The sequence below is a fragment of the Ursus americanus genome, chromosome 3 (assembly GCF_024610735.1).
Source record: "Ursus americanus isolate L20-20 chromosome 3, mUrsAme1.1.p, whole genome shotgun sequence".
Lineage (NCBI taxonomy): Eukaryota > Metazoa > Chordata > Mammalia > Carnivora > Ursidae > Ursus > Ursus americanus.
Genome location: NC_142129.1, coordinates 56,786,707 through 56,801,210, shown reverse-complemented (window position 1 = coordinate 56,801,210; position 14,504 = coordinate 56,786,707). Strand labels below are relative to the sequence as shown.

At 41.0% G+C, this 14,504-nt stretch overlaps 1 protein-coding gene across 4 annotated transcripts in view; it reads right to left on the bottom strand.

Moving 5' to 3' along the window:
• The window catches only part of CRPPA (CDP-L-ribitol pyrophosphorylase A), a 304,902-nt gene extending 293,031 nt beyond the window's left edge, over positions 1–11,871 (bottom strand). For all 4 annotated transcript variants that reach the window (XR_015723963.1, XR_015723962.1, XM_087861004.1 and 1 more), the window contains exon 1: positions 11,480–11,871. Coding sequence is in view for 2 of the 4 variants with exons in the window: in XM_087861004.1 (XP_087717130.1) it covers positions 11,480–11,724 (245 nt within the window). In the remaining 2 variants the exon portion in view is untranslated. The remainder of the gene's footprint in view (positions 1–11,479) is intronic.
• Between the last annotated feature and the right edge of the window lie 2,633 nt (positions 11,872–14,504).

Sequence of the window (14,504 nt, the reverse complement as noted above, 5' to 3'; positions counted from 1 at the left end):
TGTGAAATGGGCTACCTTTCCTGAGTTCTTAAAAACCAGCAGGACTTAAAGCCTGGAATTTTTAAAATCCCCAGGTTCCAGTCTGGGAGAGCCCAGAAGACTTTAGGAAATGGAGTCCCTGCCCTTAAAGAGACAGCAGGACCAATACCCCATGTGGATACACTGTAGAACCAGCAGTTTGAAAAATACTGGGGGCAAATCAGACAGAGAGTGGTTTGCTCATCTCAGAGCACAGCCTAAGGAGACAGCTATCACTAGGAGACCCTTCCAGGAGCAAAGGAGCTGACAAGTACCATTTCCTCCTCCCACCCCACAGCATAAGCAATGGCCACCTGTGAGAAGCAGCATAGAGCTGACACTCCTAACTTGCTTGCACAAAGCCCCACCATGTCATGCCACCCCAACACATTTCAGTGAACACACCCCTTTTCAGTCACTCTTACCTCAGTCTCACTGCAGCAGCCCCTTCCCCCAGAAGACCAGTACAAATCCTACCAACACCCCATCTCTTGACCTGCGCTTCTGCAGGACCTCAGTTCCTGCATGGGTAAGTCTTCACTCACAAGCAAACCATTACACACCTTGCTGCCCGCAACAGGCAGAAAAGGCCTCTGCAAACAACTGAAGGAAAAAGAGGCTAAGATTCAACAGCAGAGCATACATAACACACATAGGAGTCCCTGAAGCACCAGGACCTAGGGAATAGGGGACACTGCACTGCAGGGCACTATAGGACCTCTTCTTAATAAGGTTATTATGGTTAGGAGCAAGGGAAGTAACTAACTTTCCTAACACAGAGAAACAGACACAGAAAGACAGACAAAATGAGGAGACACAGCAACATTTCCCAAATGAAAGAAAAGGACCAAGCCACAGCAAGAGACCAAACCAAAACAGATTTAAGTAATAGGACTCATAGAGAATTTTAAGTAATGATCATAAAAATACTCACTTGACTTGAGAGAATAGTGGAGGACCTCAGTGAGACCATAACAGAGAAAAAAGAACCAATCAGAGATCAAGAACACAGTAAGTCAGATTAAAAATACACCTGATCAGCAGAATAAATAGCAGGCTGGATGAAGCAGAGAAACGATTTAAAAACCTGGAAGAGTAATGGAACATAAATAATCAATCTGAGCAAAGTAGAGGAAAGAGAATTATGCTAATTGAGAAAAGTCTTAGGGAACTCCACAACACCAAGCATAATAACTCTGCATTATAGGGATGTCAGATGAGAGAGAGGTAAGGGGGCAGAAAATTTCAAGAAACAGCTGAAAATTTACCTTACCTGAAGAGAGAAACCTATGCAGATCCAGGAGGCACAGAGATCCCAACCCAAAATATTCAACCCAAGTAGGTCCACATCAAGATATATAGTAATTAAATGTAAATTAATGTAAGTTAAAATGTAATTTAAAAGATTTTTTTTTTAAGTACACTACAAAAAGTAGTGAAAGGGAAAAAAATTTAAAGCAGCTAAGGAAAAAAAGTTACATTCAAGGGAAAACCCATAAGGCTATCAGGGGTTTTTTCAGCAGAAACTTTGCAGGCCAGAACAAAGTGACAAGATATATTCAAAGTGTGGGAAGGGAAAAATCAGCAACCAAGAATCCTCTATTCAGGAAGGCTGTCATTCCTAATAAAAGAGTTTCTCAGATAAAAACTAGAGTAGTTCATGACCACTAAACCAGCCCTAAGGGATGCCAGGTGAAAAGGAACACTGTAAGTCAGAGTATGAAAAGTAAACAAAAAAGCAGTAAAAGTAACTTTTACTGTCAAAACAAAAAACAAAAAACAAAAAAAATCAGTCAAGGGATTTATAAAATAAAAGGATGTAGAGGGAAACAAACTAAAGAGACTTCTGATCTCAGGAAACAAACTGAGGGTGGCTGGAGGACGTGGGGGGTTGGGATGGCTGGGTGATGGACATGGTGGGGGTATTGTGGTGAGCACTGTGTATTGTGTAAGACTGATAAATCAGACCTGTACCCCTGAAACAAATACATTATATGTTAATAAAAAAAATAAAAGAATAAAAAAACAAAGCTCACTCAAGAAGAAACTGAAAATCTGGGGAAAAAAATGTACCCAGTACATAAAAATACTTAAAAACTCTCTCCTTGCCAATAAAAGTATGCTTAGCTAGTTATGCCCATTGCCATTGTGTTGAAGATTTGCATAGTAACATCTGTCCCCTTCTCCAAACAAACAAAAAAGGAGGGGGAGTAATTCTTTGTTTTCAGGAACTAAGCCCCAACCAAATGCCAAGATTTTCTATAATGGCCATAGAAATGCAAAAAGGTCCTCCCCAAAGCATTCAGATTTTATAATGGCAGAAAGTTGTCTAAACATTCCATTGTGAATTGTTCACAGATTGCGATTCAGTGTTCTTAATTTTTAACCACAAAGATCACCACACCATATGACTATCTATGGGGATGCCTTTAGTGATCAGCACGACTGCTTTCTGCTTTTCCTTGACTTCATAGTGTTTTCTGACTTTTGATCGCAGTGTGGCACACTGAAAAGAATTAGTACTCGTTGGCCAAAGTCACCTGGCTTCTCCAGGCCTCCCAGGCCTCCCCTGGAAACCTGCAGCTGCTTGATGGACTTGTAAGTAGTATAGGAGATCCTGTTAACAAAAGCCTGTCCCTTGACATGTTGATGGGCCTTCAAAAATACCAGCTCTCTTCTCTCTTTGGTGGTGATTTTAAAATTTCAAAATTTGTTGTCTGATGTATTTTACTTAATTCATTAGTGTATAAATTAAACATTGCATTAATGAAAAAAAGGATGTAAAATATGACACTATATACCTAAAACATAGAAGAGGAGTAAAGAATGGATTTAAACTTAGATGACAATCAACGTCATACAGACTGCTATACGCAGATGTTATACACTGCGTGTATGGTAACCACAAATCAGAAATAGTCAGTAAGTATGCAAAGAAAAAAGAGAAAGGGATCCAAGTATATCACCAAAGAAAGCCAACAAACCATGAAAGACACCAAAAGAAGGATCAGAGAAAATCTATAGAAACAACCACAGAACAAGTAACAAAGTGGCAATACCTATGTATCAGAAATTACTGTGAATGTGAACGGACTAAGTGCTCCAAACAAAAGGCAGTTACATAGTGGATAAAAATAAGAACCATCTACGTGTTGCCTGTAAGAGACTCATTTCAGACTTAAAGACACATGCAGATTGAGAGGGAGTGGATGAAGAAACATTTATCATGCAAATAGATGCCAAAAGAAAGCCAGGGAAGCAATACTTGTATTGCACAAAATAGACTTTGAAATAGAGACTACAGCAAGAGACAAAGAAGGACACTACATAATAATAAAGGGGACAATCCAGCAAGAACATGTAACAATTGTAAATATTTATGCACCCAACATGGGAGTGCCCAAATACATAAAATAATTATGAACATAAAGGAAATTATCAGTAGTGATAGGGGACTTCAACACCTCACTGACATCAATGGACAGGTCATACAGAAACTCAACAAGGCAACAGTGGCTTTCAATGAGCCATTGGACCAAATTAATTTAACAGACATGTTCAGAACATTCCATCCTAAAACAGAATACTACACAATCTCTTCAAGAGCACATGAACATTCTCCAGAATAGATCAGGCTTTAAAACAAGCCTCAACAAACAGAAAAAGATGGAAGTTATACTATGCATCCTTTCTGACAATACTATGAAAACAATAAGTACCCACAAGAAAAAAATCTGGAAAGACCACAAACACATGGAGGTTAAAGTAACATGCTGCAAAACAATGAATGGGTCAACCAGGAAATAAAAGTTAAAAAATACATGGCAACAAATGAAAATAAAAACACAATAGTTCAAAATCTCTGAGATACAGCAAAAGCTGTTCTAACAGGGAAGGTTATAGCAACACAGGCCTACCTCAAGAAGCAAGAGAAACCTCAAAAAAACCTAACCTTACACCTAACAGAGCTAGAAGAACAAACATAACCTAAATCCAGCAAAAGGAAATAAAAATTGGAGCAGAAATAATTACTATCGAAACTAAAAAAGGATCAATGAAATCAGGAGCTGGTTCTTTGGGGAAAAAATTAACCTTTAAAAAGACTCGCTGAAGAGTAAAGGAAAAAAAAAAAAAAAGACCCAAATAACAAAATTACTAATGAAAGAGGAGAAATAACCAACACCACAGAAATACAAATCTTAAAAGATTATAAAAACTGCTAGGCCAACAAAATGAACAAATGGATCAATTCCTAGAAACATATGATCTCCCAAAACTAAAGCAGGGATAGAAATTTTGAACAGACCAATAATCACCAGCAATGAAATTCAATCAGTTATTGAAAAACTCCCAAATGAAAGTCCAGAACCAGATGGCTTCACAGGCAAAGTCTACTAAACATTTAAAGAATACCTATTCTTCTCAAGCTATTTAAAAAAATAAAAGAGGAAGGAAAACTTCCAAATTCAATCTATGAGGCCATTATCACCCTGATACCAAAACCAGATATAGATACCACAAAAAAAGTACAGGCCAGTATCTCTCATGAATATAGATGCAAAAATCGTCAAAATACTAGCAAACCAAATCCAACAATTTATTTTAAAAAATCATACACCACTATCAAGTGGGATTTATGCTTGGGATGCAAGAACAGTTCAGTATTTAAACAATCAACATGGTAGGTCACATTGACATGAAAAAGGATAAAAACCATATAATCATTTCAGTAGATGCAGAAAAAGTATTTAACAAAGTACAGCAACCATTTATGATAAAAACCCTCCGCCAAGTAGGTCTAGAGGGAACATACCTCAACATAATAAAGGCCTTGTATGAAAAACCCACAGTGAACATACTCAATGGTACCAAATGGAGAGCTTTCCCCTAACACCGGGAACAAAAACAAGGATGTCTTTCTTCTCTCACCTCTTTTATTCAACACAGTACTGGAAGTCCTACCCACAGCATTATATCTAGGAATAACCTTAACCAAAGAGGTGAAAGACCTGTACTCCAAAAAAACTGATGAAAGAAATTCAAGATGACACAAAGAAATGGAAAGACATCCTGTGTTCACAGATTGGAAGAACAAATATGTTCAAATGTCTATATTACCCAAAGCCATCTACAGATTTAATGCAATCCCCATCAAAATACTAACAGCATCCTTCAAAGACCTAGAACAATCCTCAAATTTGTATGGAACCAAAAAAGACCCCAAATAGCCAAAGCAATTTTGAAAAACAAAACTGGAAGTATCAAAATTCCTGACTTCAAGTTATATTACCAATTGGTAGTAATTAAAAGAGTATGGGGGCACCCAGCTGGCTCAATTGGTGGAGCATGTGACTCTTGATCTTGGGGTTATAAGTGTGAGCCCCATGTTGGGTGTAGAAATTACTTTAAAAAAATAAAATGTAGGGGCGCCTGGGTGGCGCAGTCGTTAAGCATCTGCCTTTGGCTCAGGGCGTGATCCCAGTGTTCTGGGATCGAGCCCCACATCGGGCTCCTTCCTGGGAGCCTGCTTCTTCCTCTCCCACTCCCCCTGCTTGTGTTCCCTCTCTCGCTGGCTGTCTCTGTCAAATAAATAAATAAAATCTTTAAAAAAAAATAAAATGTAAAAAAAAATAAAAAAATAAAACAGTATGATAGCAGCATAAATATACACATAGATCAATAAAACAGGAAAAAAAACTCAAAAATAAACCCACAATTACATGGTCAATTAATCTGACAAAGGAGAAATAAATATACAATGGGCAAAAGACAGGCTCTTCAACAAATGATGTTGGTAAAACTGCACAGCCACATGCTGAAGAATGAAACTGGACCACTTTCACCATACTCAAAAATTAACTCAAAATAAAGACCTAATTGTGAGATCTGAAACCATAAAAATCCTTGAACAGAGTACAGGCAGTAATCTCTCTGACACTGGCCATAGCAACATTGTTCTACTTATGTCTCCTGAGTTGAGGGACTACATCAAAATAAAGTTTCTGCACAGTGAAGCAAACAATCAACAAAACTAAAAGTCGTGCCTCAGTCAGTTAACAGTCCACCTCTTGATTTCGGCTCAGGCCACGATCTCAGGGTTGTAGGATCGAGTCCTGAGTTGGACTCTGGCCTGGGTGTGGAGCCTGCTTAATAGTCTCTCCCCCACCCACCCACCCCCCCGCCCCTTCGAAAGAAAGAGACAGAAAGACAGAGAGACAGAGAACAAGAAGTCAACCTACAGAATGGAAGAAGATATTTGTAAAGGACATAATTGATAAAGAGTTAGTGTCCAAAGTATATAAAGAACTTATAAAATTCAACACCCAAAAAAACAAATAATCCAATTAAAAAAATGCAAAGTCATGAACACACATTTCTCCAAGGAAGACATACAGATGTCCAAGAGACACATGAAAAGATGCTCAACATTACTCATCTGGGAAATGCAAATGAAAACCACAAGATACCACCTCACAGCTGTCAGAATGGCTAAAATTAATAAAAGAAACATCAAGTGTTGACAAGGATGTAGAAAAAAAGGAAGCCTCATGCACGGTTGGTGGGAATGCAAACTGGGGCAAACACTGGGGAAAACAGTATGAAGGTTCCTCAAAAAAAGTAAAAATAAAACTACAGTATGATCCAGTAATCGTACTGTGATTTACCCAAAAAATACAAAAACACTAATTCAAAGGAATACATGCACCCTGATGTCTACTGCAGCATTATTTACAATAGCCAAGTAAAGAAAGCAGCCCAATGTCCATGAACTGATGTGTGTACACACACACACACACACACACACACACACACACACGCACACACACACACAGTGGAATAATATTCAGCCATAAAAAAAAAAGAATGAAATCATGACATTTTGCAACATGGACAGAGCTAGAGAGCGAAATATATTTCTAAGTGAAATAAGTTAGAGAAAGGCAAATACCATATGATTTCACTCATAAGTGGAATTTAAGAAACAAAACAAGCAAAAGGAAAAAAAGAGCGAAACCAAGAAACAGACTCTTAACTATAGAGAACAAACTGATGGTTACCTGAGGGGAGGTGGGTGGGAGAATGGGTGAAACAGGTGATGGGGATTAAAGAGGACACTTATAACAAAAATAGATTTAAAAAAACAAAAAATATATACAGAAATATAGAATCATTACTTTGTACACCTGAAGCTAATATGTCAATTATGCCTCAATTTAAAAAAGCATACAGACTAAACCAAATAAAACCAACACACACACACCCCATGGAGCTTAAGTTACTGAAACTGGACTTGTACTGATTTTCCAAGTGGCAAAAAGGCAACCCAGCTCAACCACAAATATCAGTTTCCTTAAGACAAACACATATAAATCAATAAAACAGATTTCTAATTCATCTGACCTGATCACACTTATGTTGACTAACGCACATTAGCCAAACTAAAAGAGACTAAAACCTGAAGTAGAAAGCCAACATGTTAATATACAACGATACACATTACAATCATAAATCTGGAATGCTTTTTATTAGTGGGACAGCCCATTTCCTCCCTATAGAAGATGTATACAGGCTGCCAGTTTATTATAAGGTTTTGATGTGCACTGAACCCTATCAAGGAACAAGTCCTCTTGGGCAGTGTCCTCTTACCTCAGGAAACGAGAAACCTCACCAACTACGGAGAAGGCTGTGCCAGACCTTGTTCAAATGTTATTAGCAGAGGAACACCCACTCCCAGCCCAACCTCCACCATGAATCTGAAGTGGCGAAAGCCCGTGTTTGCCTCGATGGCTTGCTTTTCTTGCAGTTTTATTCATTCAGCTATGCCAGGTTAACTCACCACTCTTAATGACAGTTGCTTTCTTTAGTTATTTGAAAAACAGAAATAAGATTGCTGGCAGGAATTTTTACTTCCTACCTACGACCTGGGAATACATGTTTTACATAGTAAAATAATTGAGCGGACCAATTTTGAGTGTATTTTACAATTTAACTGTCAGAGCTTTATGCCTCCAATAGCACTGTCACCTCTGTTTTCTTAAAGCAATAATTCTTTTAGAAACTCTGGTCATAAATCGATAGTTACATAAGGGACTAGGACCCTTGTCAGTTCCTTGTTAGTATAATGGGGGCAAAAAAGTTCTCAAGTTATCATCTGTGGTTTGATAATTTAAACTTCAATTCCCTCTACAAGGCCAAAAGGAAACTTTCAAAATCCTAGAAACATTTTTAATCAACTTCTGAAAGGCCCTCTTTCCTTGATCCTTTTAGTTATACACACATGCACAGATCTGAACACACCAGCTGTAGTGGTTAATAGAAATACAGGCACACACAATTGAGCGACTTTGAATCTCCATTTGTCCAGACAGAGCCATAGACAATTTCTCTCAGATTTATGAGGGTACAGAGATTCTTTTGAATCTCATTTAATTCAGTAATTAAGAAATTTCAGTGGCACACATGAACTTAGCTAAACTAGAAAAAAGTATTTTTCCAATTTCACCAAAAATGATTACAATCTAAAGTCTCGGCCAACTCACAAGATAGATTCTCTGAAAGTCCCCTCCAACTTTTCAGTGACTGAAAAACACGTGCTTTAATATATACCATGTTGTTTGAGAAGAAACTCCCTTGAGTTTACCTTAGAAGCTAAGGATCTCATCATTCCACGCAGTCTTGCTCTTAACTCCTCTATGGCCATGGAACCCCTTACTCTGCCACGGGCTGCGCTGAGTCAGAGAATAAGCCTCCAGCATTCTGACAGCAATCTAGAAGTTTAAACGTTTCTTTTGAAAGTTTCCACCAGTTGGTTTTGTTGTTTTGGGGTTTTCTTTTTTTTCAGCTGTCTAACCCCACTTTCAGAAGTACCCTGTACCTCTAATTCCTGAACCTTTCCAAGATCCCGGGACTTCAACCAACATGCTTCTTCGCAGCTGTTCCCACTTTCTTAGGACAGTTAAGTCTGATTGATTACCATGCTGTTCTTCCAACATTTTGTTGTCATCTTTTATCTACTCCAGCACCTCTTACATTCATTTTCTCTTGTGCGGCTATACTTTTTCTAGTCTCTTTGGGTGGGTAAATTCAAGAATGGAAATCGTGTTTAACGTGTTTAACTAAAACCAAGACTAGCTACATGTCTTTACATTTCCCTACGCCAACTTAAGAATCTTGGACCAAATTTCAGAGGTGAAATCTCTCGTACACTATAGTTTTATATGAGCTCAAAATTCCAAAAGACAGAACAAACCATAAGGGTCATTTTTCAATGCCTACCTTTTGTAGTGAAGATTAACTAAGAAATACAGATTACTCACAGCAACCTCTCAGTGAGATGGCAAAAGTTTGAGAAAGGAAAATCCTAACTTATGAGGGACAAAGGTGCTTTGAAATCAAATTCGACACAACCCATATTCACAGCCCTCAGAGAGCAAGGAGAGTGGACACTGTCCTAAAATAAACCAAGATGACAGACTGTGGTGACACCCAATTACAGCTTTTCTGATTCGGGATACTGAGAGCTGTGCTTCCCCTTAGTAAATGGTAAGGAGGCATAATTTCATCAAAGAGCAAAAGCTCCCATACCTCAACCCCTGTAATGCAAGGTTTCCGAGGATTTTTTGAAACAGACCCCAAATATAAGCATTCCTTAAGTTATTCAGGCATTGTGACAAAAATGAGCCGTGAAGTATTTCAAAATGGAGGGTGGGGGCACCTGGGTGGCGCAGTCGTTAAGCGGCTGCCTTCGGCTCAGGGCGTGATCCCAGCGTTCTGGGATCGAGCCCCACATCAGGCTTCTCCACTGGGAGCCTGCTTCTTCCTCTCCCACTCCCCCTGCTTGTGTTCCCTCTCTCGCTGGCTGTCTCTGTCAAATAAATAAATAAAATCTTTAAAAAAAAAAAAAAAAAAAGGAGGGTGAAGTGGTTACTATTAAAATTCTATCACTGCTGTTATCAATTAATAGAAAGCAAGTGTTCCTTGTCTTCCACAAACAAGGCCTTCCCAGAGCATTCCTCCCCTTTAAAAGATTTTTCCAGTGACCATCTACTCAGGTTTCCTCAGAAGATGCGAACATGCTAATAATGCTAATTTCCTTCATAGGAAGGAAAATTAAATGTTAAGAGACACTACATTTCCCTCCACCCGGTAAGTAAGCAATTAGATTCTGCTGGCCAAAATCCGTTGTGTCCCGTAACACTACTTACCTCGTGAGCTATGGTGTCACAAGGTCCAGAATACTGTAGTTATATGACGCATACACAGAGAAAAGGTAGACCACAGAACAGGGGAAGCACCTGGAACTGTTCTCAGTGAGTTTCAGATGGAACCACTGGCTTGATTACTTGAATCAAGGGTGATTAGGATTCTTCATGCTTCCATTTTCTAAATGCCAACATTCAGGAAGATAACCATACACAAAGCAACTTGGGCCCTTTGGCTTCTGTGTTGCGCGCCAGCATGGTGGGGCAGGGAGAGCTTCCCTGGGTAACAGGCTACTGTCCTTTAATTAGTAGCAACTCATTAGCTTAGTCTTCATCAAAACTACCCGCAAAGGATATGCTAAAGGAGGTCATCTCTCGAGATACAAAGGGCTCAGTTCGAGGTTTACCGTCCTATCGCAACACCACACTGGCTTCAAGACGTTTCAACACCTTACCAACACGTCGATAAACCTTTTCAACTGCCCTATTTCTATCCCTCCAGCCTCACCGTACGCTCAATTACTGGGCGCTGAAACAAGATAAATCACACCCCCCTTTTCACCTCACTGAGGCTCCCCTAGTCCTCCCTACCTCCACTCCCTCTCCCTTTCCCCTACAAGTCGGTGCATTTTGTAACAGGATAAGGCGCATATTGGCCTTAACTTCAGAATCTCGCACCCTTAAATCCATATCCACCGTTGGAAAGCTTGGATTAAATTCTGCCCCTCGGTCCACCTTCAGCACTTCGTAATCAACACAGGGTTATAAGAGATACTCAGCTAATGTTTATAGATGAATGGATAAAGTGAACAAAGGTTCGTATAGTTAGATGTACGAATAAAACTCCAATTCACGCATGCACGGAGAGGTCAAATAAGAGCAGACGGGCAGAGGGGACTCCTGAAAGGGCCTATCATTAGGCCACACTGGGGCCGCTGTTAAAACTAAATGCCTCTTAGTCCCAACCCATCTCTCCTTCCTTAGTCCAACTCCACGAGCCGGGCTCCCCCCACCGACGGCCCGAGCACTGGAAGGGCTCTGAGGGGCAGCCCCCGCTTGCATGCCGGTCTGTTAGAGGAGCAGAGCCGCCCATCTCTAAACTGCAAGCCAGGACGGAGCCGAGGCCGCGGGATTGAGCCGGCGCAGTCGGCCCCGCAGTCCGCCGAGAGAAGGCGCCCTCGCAAAGCGGCGCCAGGGGCAGGTGTCGCGGGCTGCCCTAGGCGGGCCGGGGGACCGGGGCGCGCCTGGCGCCGCATTACCTCTCCAAGGCCTGCAGGGTGTAGCTGATGAGCGGCCTCTCCAGGATGGGACAGAACTGCTTCGGGGTGGGGACGCCCATCCTCTCCCCGCTCCCCCCCGCCGGCAACACGGCAGCCACGGCGGGAGCGCGGCGCCGGGGCTGGGCCTCCGCCCCGGCCGGGTTCAGCGAAGAGGACGCGGCCGCTCGCTCCGCGCCGCGCGAGTCGGCTAGACGAGGCCCTGGTGCGGCAGGCGCGGGCTCCATGGCGGCGGGCGGCGCGGCAGGCCTGGCTTGCCCTGGGCCCAAGCGCCCCGCGGCTGCCCCGGCCCTCGGCGGGGATCCGGGGAATGGGGGAAGGGCGGGTGAGGGCGGATGGCGCCCACCAGAGTCGCGAGGGCCGGGACGCTCCCGTCGCGGAGCCGCTGCTTGTGGCGTCCACGGCCTCTGCACCGAGCCCAGCGCCCCCGGCAGGCCTGAGTTCCGCGCCGCCTCGCTTCTCTGGCGGGCCGGGCGGTCGCCCCAGGTGGAAGCGTCAGCCCTCCCTGCGTATCTACGGGTCCCATTAAGCTTAACAGCTGTGCGTAGGCTGTAGCGGTCAGGACGCCCTCCAGTCCCTCTCCCCTTAAAGACATGGATTCAAGCCACAGGATGGGGCAGAGAAACGTGCACCTCGATTTCTACCTTTAAGCCCGTGAGGCTTCCTGGTTCCACCTCGGAAAAGACAGGTGGATGGGCAATTGTTATTATGAACCGTATATATTCATATACCAAACTGCCGTGGATCTCAAATTTGTCTGCAAATTGGAACTACCTGGGGAGGTCAGAAAGTGCTAACACCTACGTCCCACTCTCAGAGACTGGGATTTAATTAGTTTGGTCTGTGGCCGGAGTTTTAGAATGTTTTTAAAGATCCCCAGCTCATTCTAATGAGCGGGCACATTTTGGGCCCACTTTGGGCCCACAGAGCCAAAGCAATAATGCTAATAATTGCTGAACGACCGACACACATTAGCTCATTTAATCTCCAGGACAACCTGTTACTGGGGTGTTGTTTTGTTTTTACGGAGAAAGAAAAAAGGTTGTAATGTTTAAATAACTTTCGTAAAATTGCACACCTAGTGGCAGAGCCGCCTTTAGGCCCTTGCACAGAAATACAGCCAGAGTTGAAGAATTCCAGGCCTGGAGCATATATGCCCTTATTTAGTGCTGTCCTTGCTGGCAGTGTTTACCAGAAAAATGTAGTGAAGTGTTTGGAATGTCAGAACCCATTGTATTAGCTTCCTGGATTGCAAACTCCATGAGAGTAGGATGCTTACTTTTTTGGTTTGGGTTTTGTGCCCAGAACCTGAAATATAAAAGAAGTTTAATAAATATGTATCGAATGAACTACTGATTGAGTCAGTTAATCATAATTGAAGTATATTTATTAAATGTTTGCTAATTTAATCTTCACCTACAGTTAATATAAGATTGATTTTTTAAAAAAGGAATCTTTTAAGTGCTGAAGATATTTTGTTATAGTATTCCAACTCAGTATTTTTACCCATTTTTCCCAATTTAGGTCAAAGCATACAAAATTAAAATATAATTTTTCTCCTTTTATTTATCAGTGACTGAACATGTTCTTAATACATTCAATACACTTGTATTTTCAGTACACAAGTTTCAATATAGAAGTACTTTCAATACAAAAGTAACAAAAAAGTGCTTTTATTATAATTAGTGTTTAGCTCCATTATAATTGCAGTTTGTCTTATCACTGACTCTTAGGTGAAAAATAAGCATCATAATACACCCGACTTGGTAGCACCACCACCACACCTGTGACTGGCCTATACTAGACACTCAATACCTGTTGACTAACTAGATAGATAAATGAATAAAGGAATCTATACAGAGGCAGAAATGCAAATCAAATAATTGTTTCTATTAATATTGATCTTAGCTTCCCTTTTTAATCTAGCAGTGGAGTTTAAGCTATTTTTCATTACCTTTTCTTTTTAAGATTTATTTATTTATTTGAGAGAGAGAGAAATCGCAGAGGGAGAGAAGGGAGAAGCAGACTCCCCACTGAGCAGGGAGCTGGATGTGGGATGTGGGGCTCTATCCTAGAACCCTGGGATCATGACCTGAGCAGACGCCTAACCAAATGACCCACTGAGGCAACCCTATTTTTCATTTTCTTAATCTTCAGCAAAAAAAAGCATAGTAATAAAAGTCTTAAATTAATTGCTGTATATTATAAATAATTAAATCTCGACAAATTTTAGCAAGAATTGTGTTTTATTTAGTTTTGTTTTAGAGCAATTAATTTTGCTCTGTTCGTTATGAATCTTAGATCTTTTATACTGTATGTTAACAATATTTAACAGACTTGTATTGAAAGTAAAAGACAGACTGTTCATTTGTCTACCACAGTATGAAAAGCAACATTTTTTCTGTATCTTTTCGATATAAATAATTAGTTCCTTATTATGCATACTTTGGGTAAAAATGGTAGTTTCCATGTAGTTTTATACCAAGTTGTAGCAGCCACATTATGAAATTATCTTCTCTGCAATGAGTAACTAAAAGTGCCTACCTTGGAAAGCGAGATCCTCTGTGACCCATTGGTAGTAACCACTTTTCGGTATCAGTAGATAAGTTTAGAAAAAATAAACCACAACTATATCACAACGCAAAGCATGCACAGGGGAAATTTCTTGGGGTGGTTTTTGGTCTGGGCTTCTGTGGTAGGTAAAATAATGGTCTCCCAAAGTTGCCCATGTTCTAATCCCTGAAACCTGTGAATATGTTACCTGACCTTATAAAAGGAACGTTGCAGCTGTGATTAAATGAAAGCCCTTCAGAGCCACAGCGTATCCTGGATGATCCAGGTGTGCCCAAAATAATTGCAAGTGTCCTTATAAGAGAGTGGTCAGAATCAGAGAAAAAAGTGTAAGGGTGGAGTTGTGGGTCAGAGTGATATGAAGCACGAGTCAAGGATTCCAGGAGCTTCTAGAAGCTGCATAGAGCAAGGAACCAGAAAACGTAGCCCTGCCAAA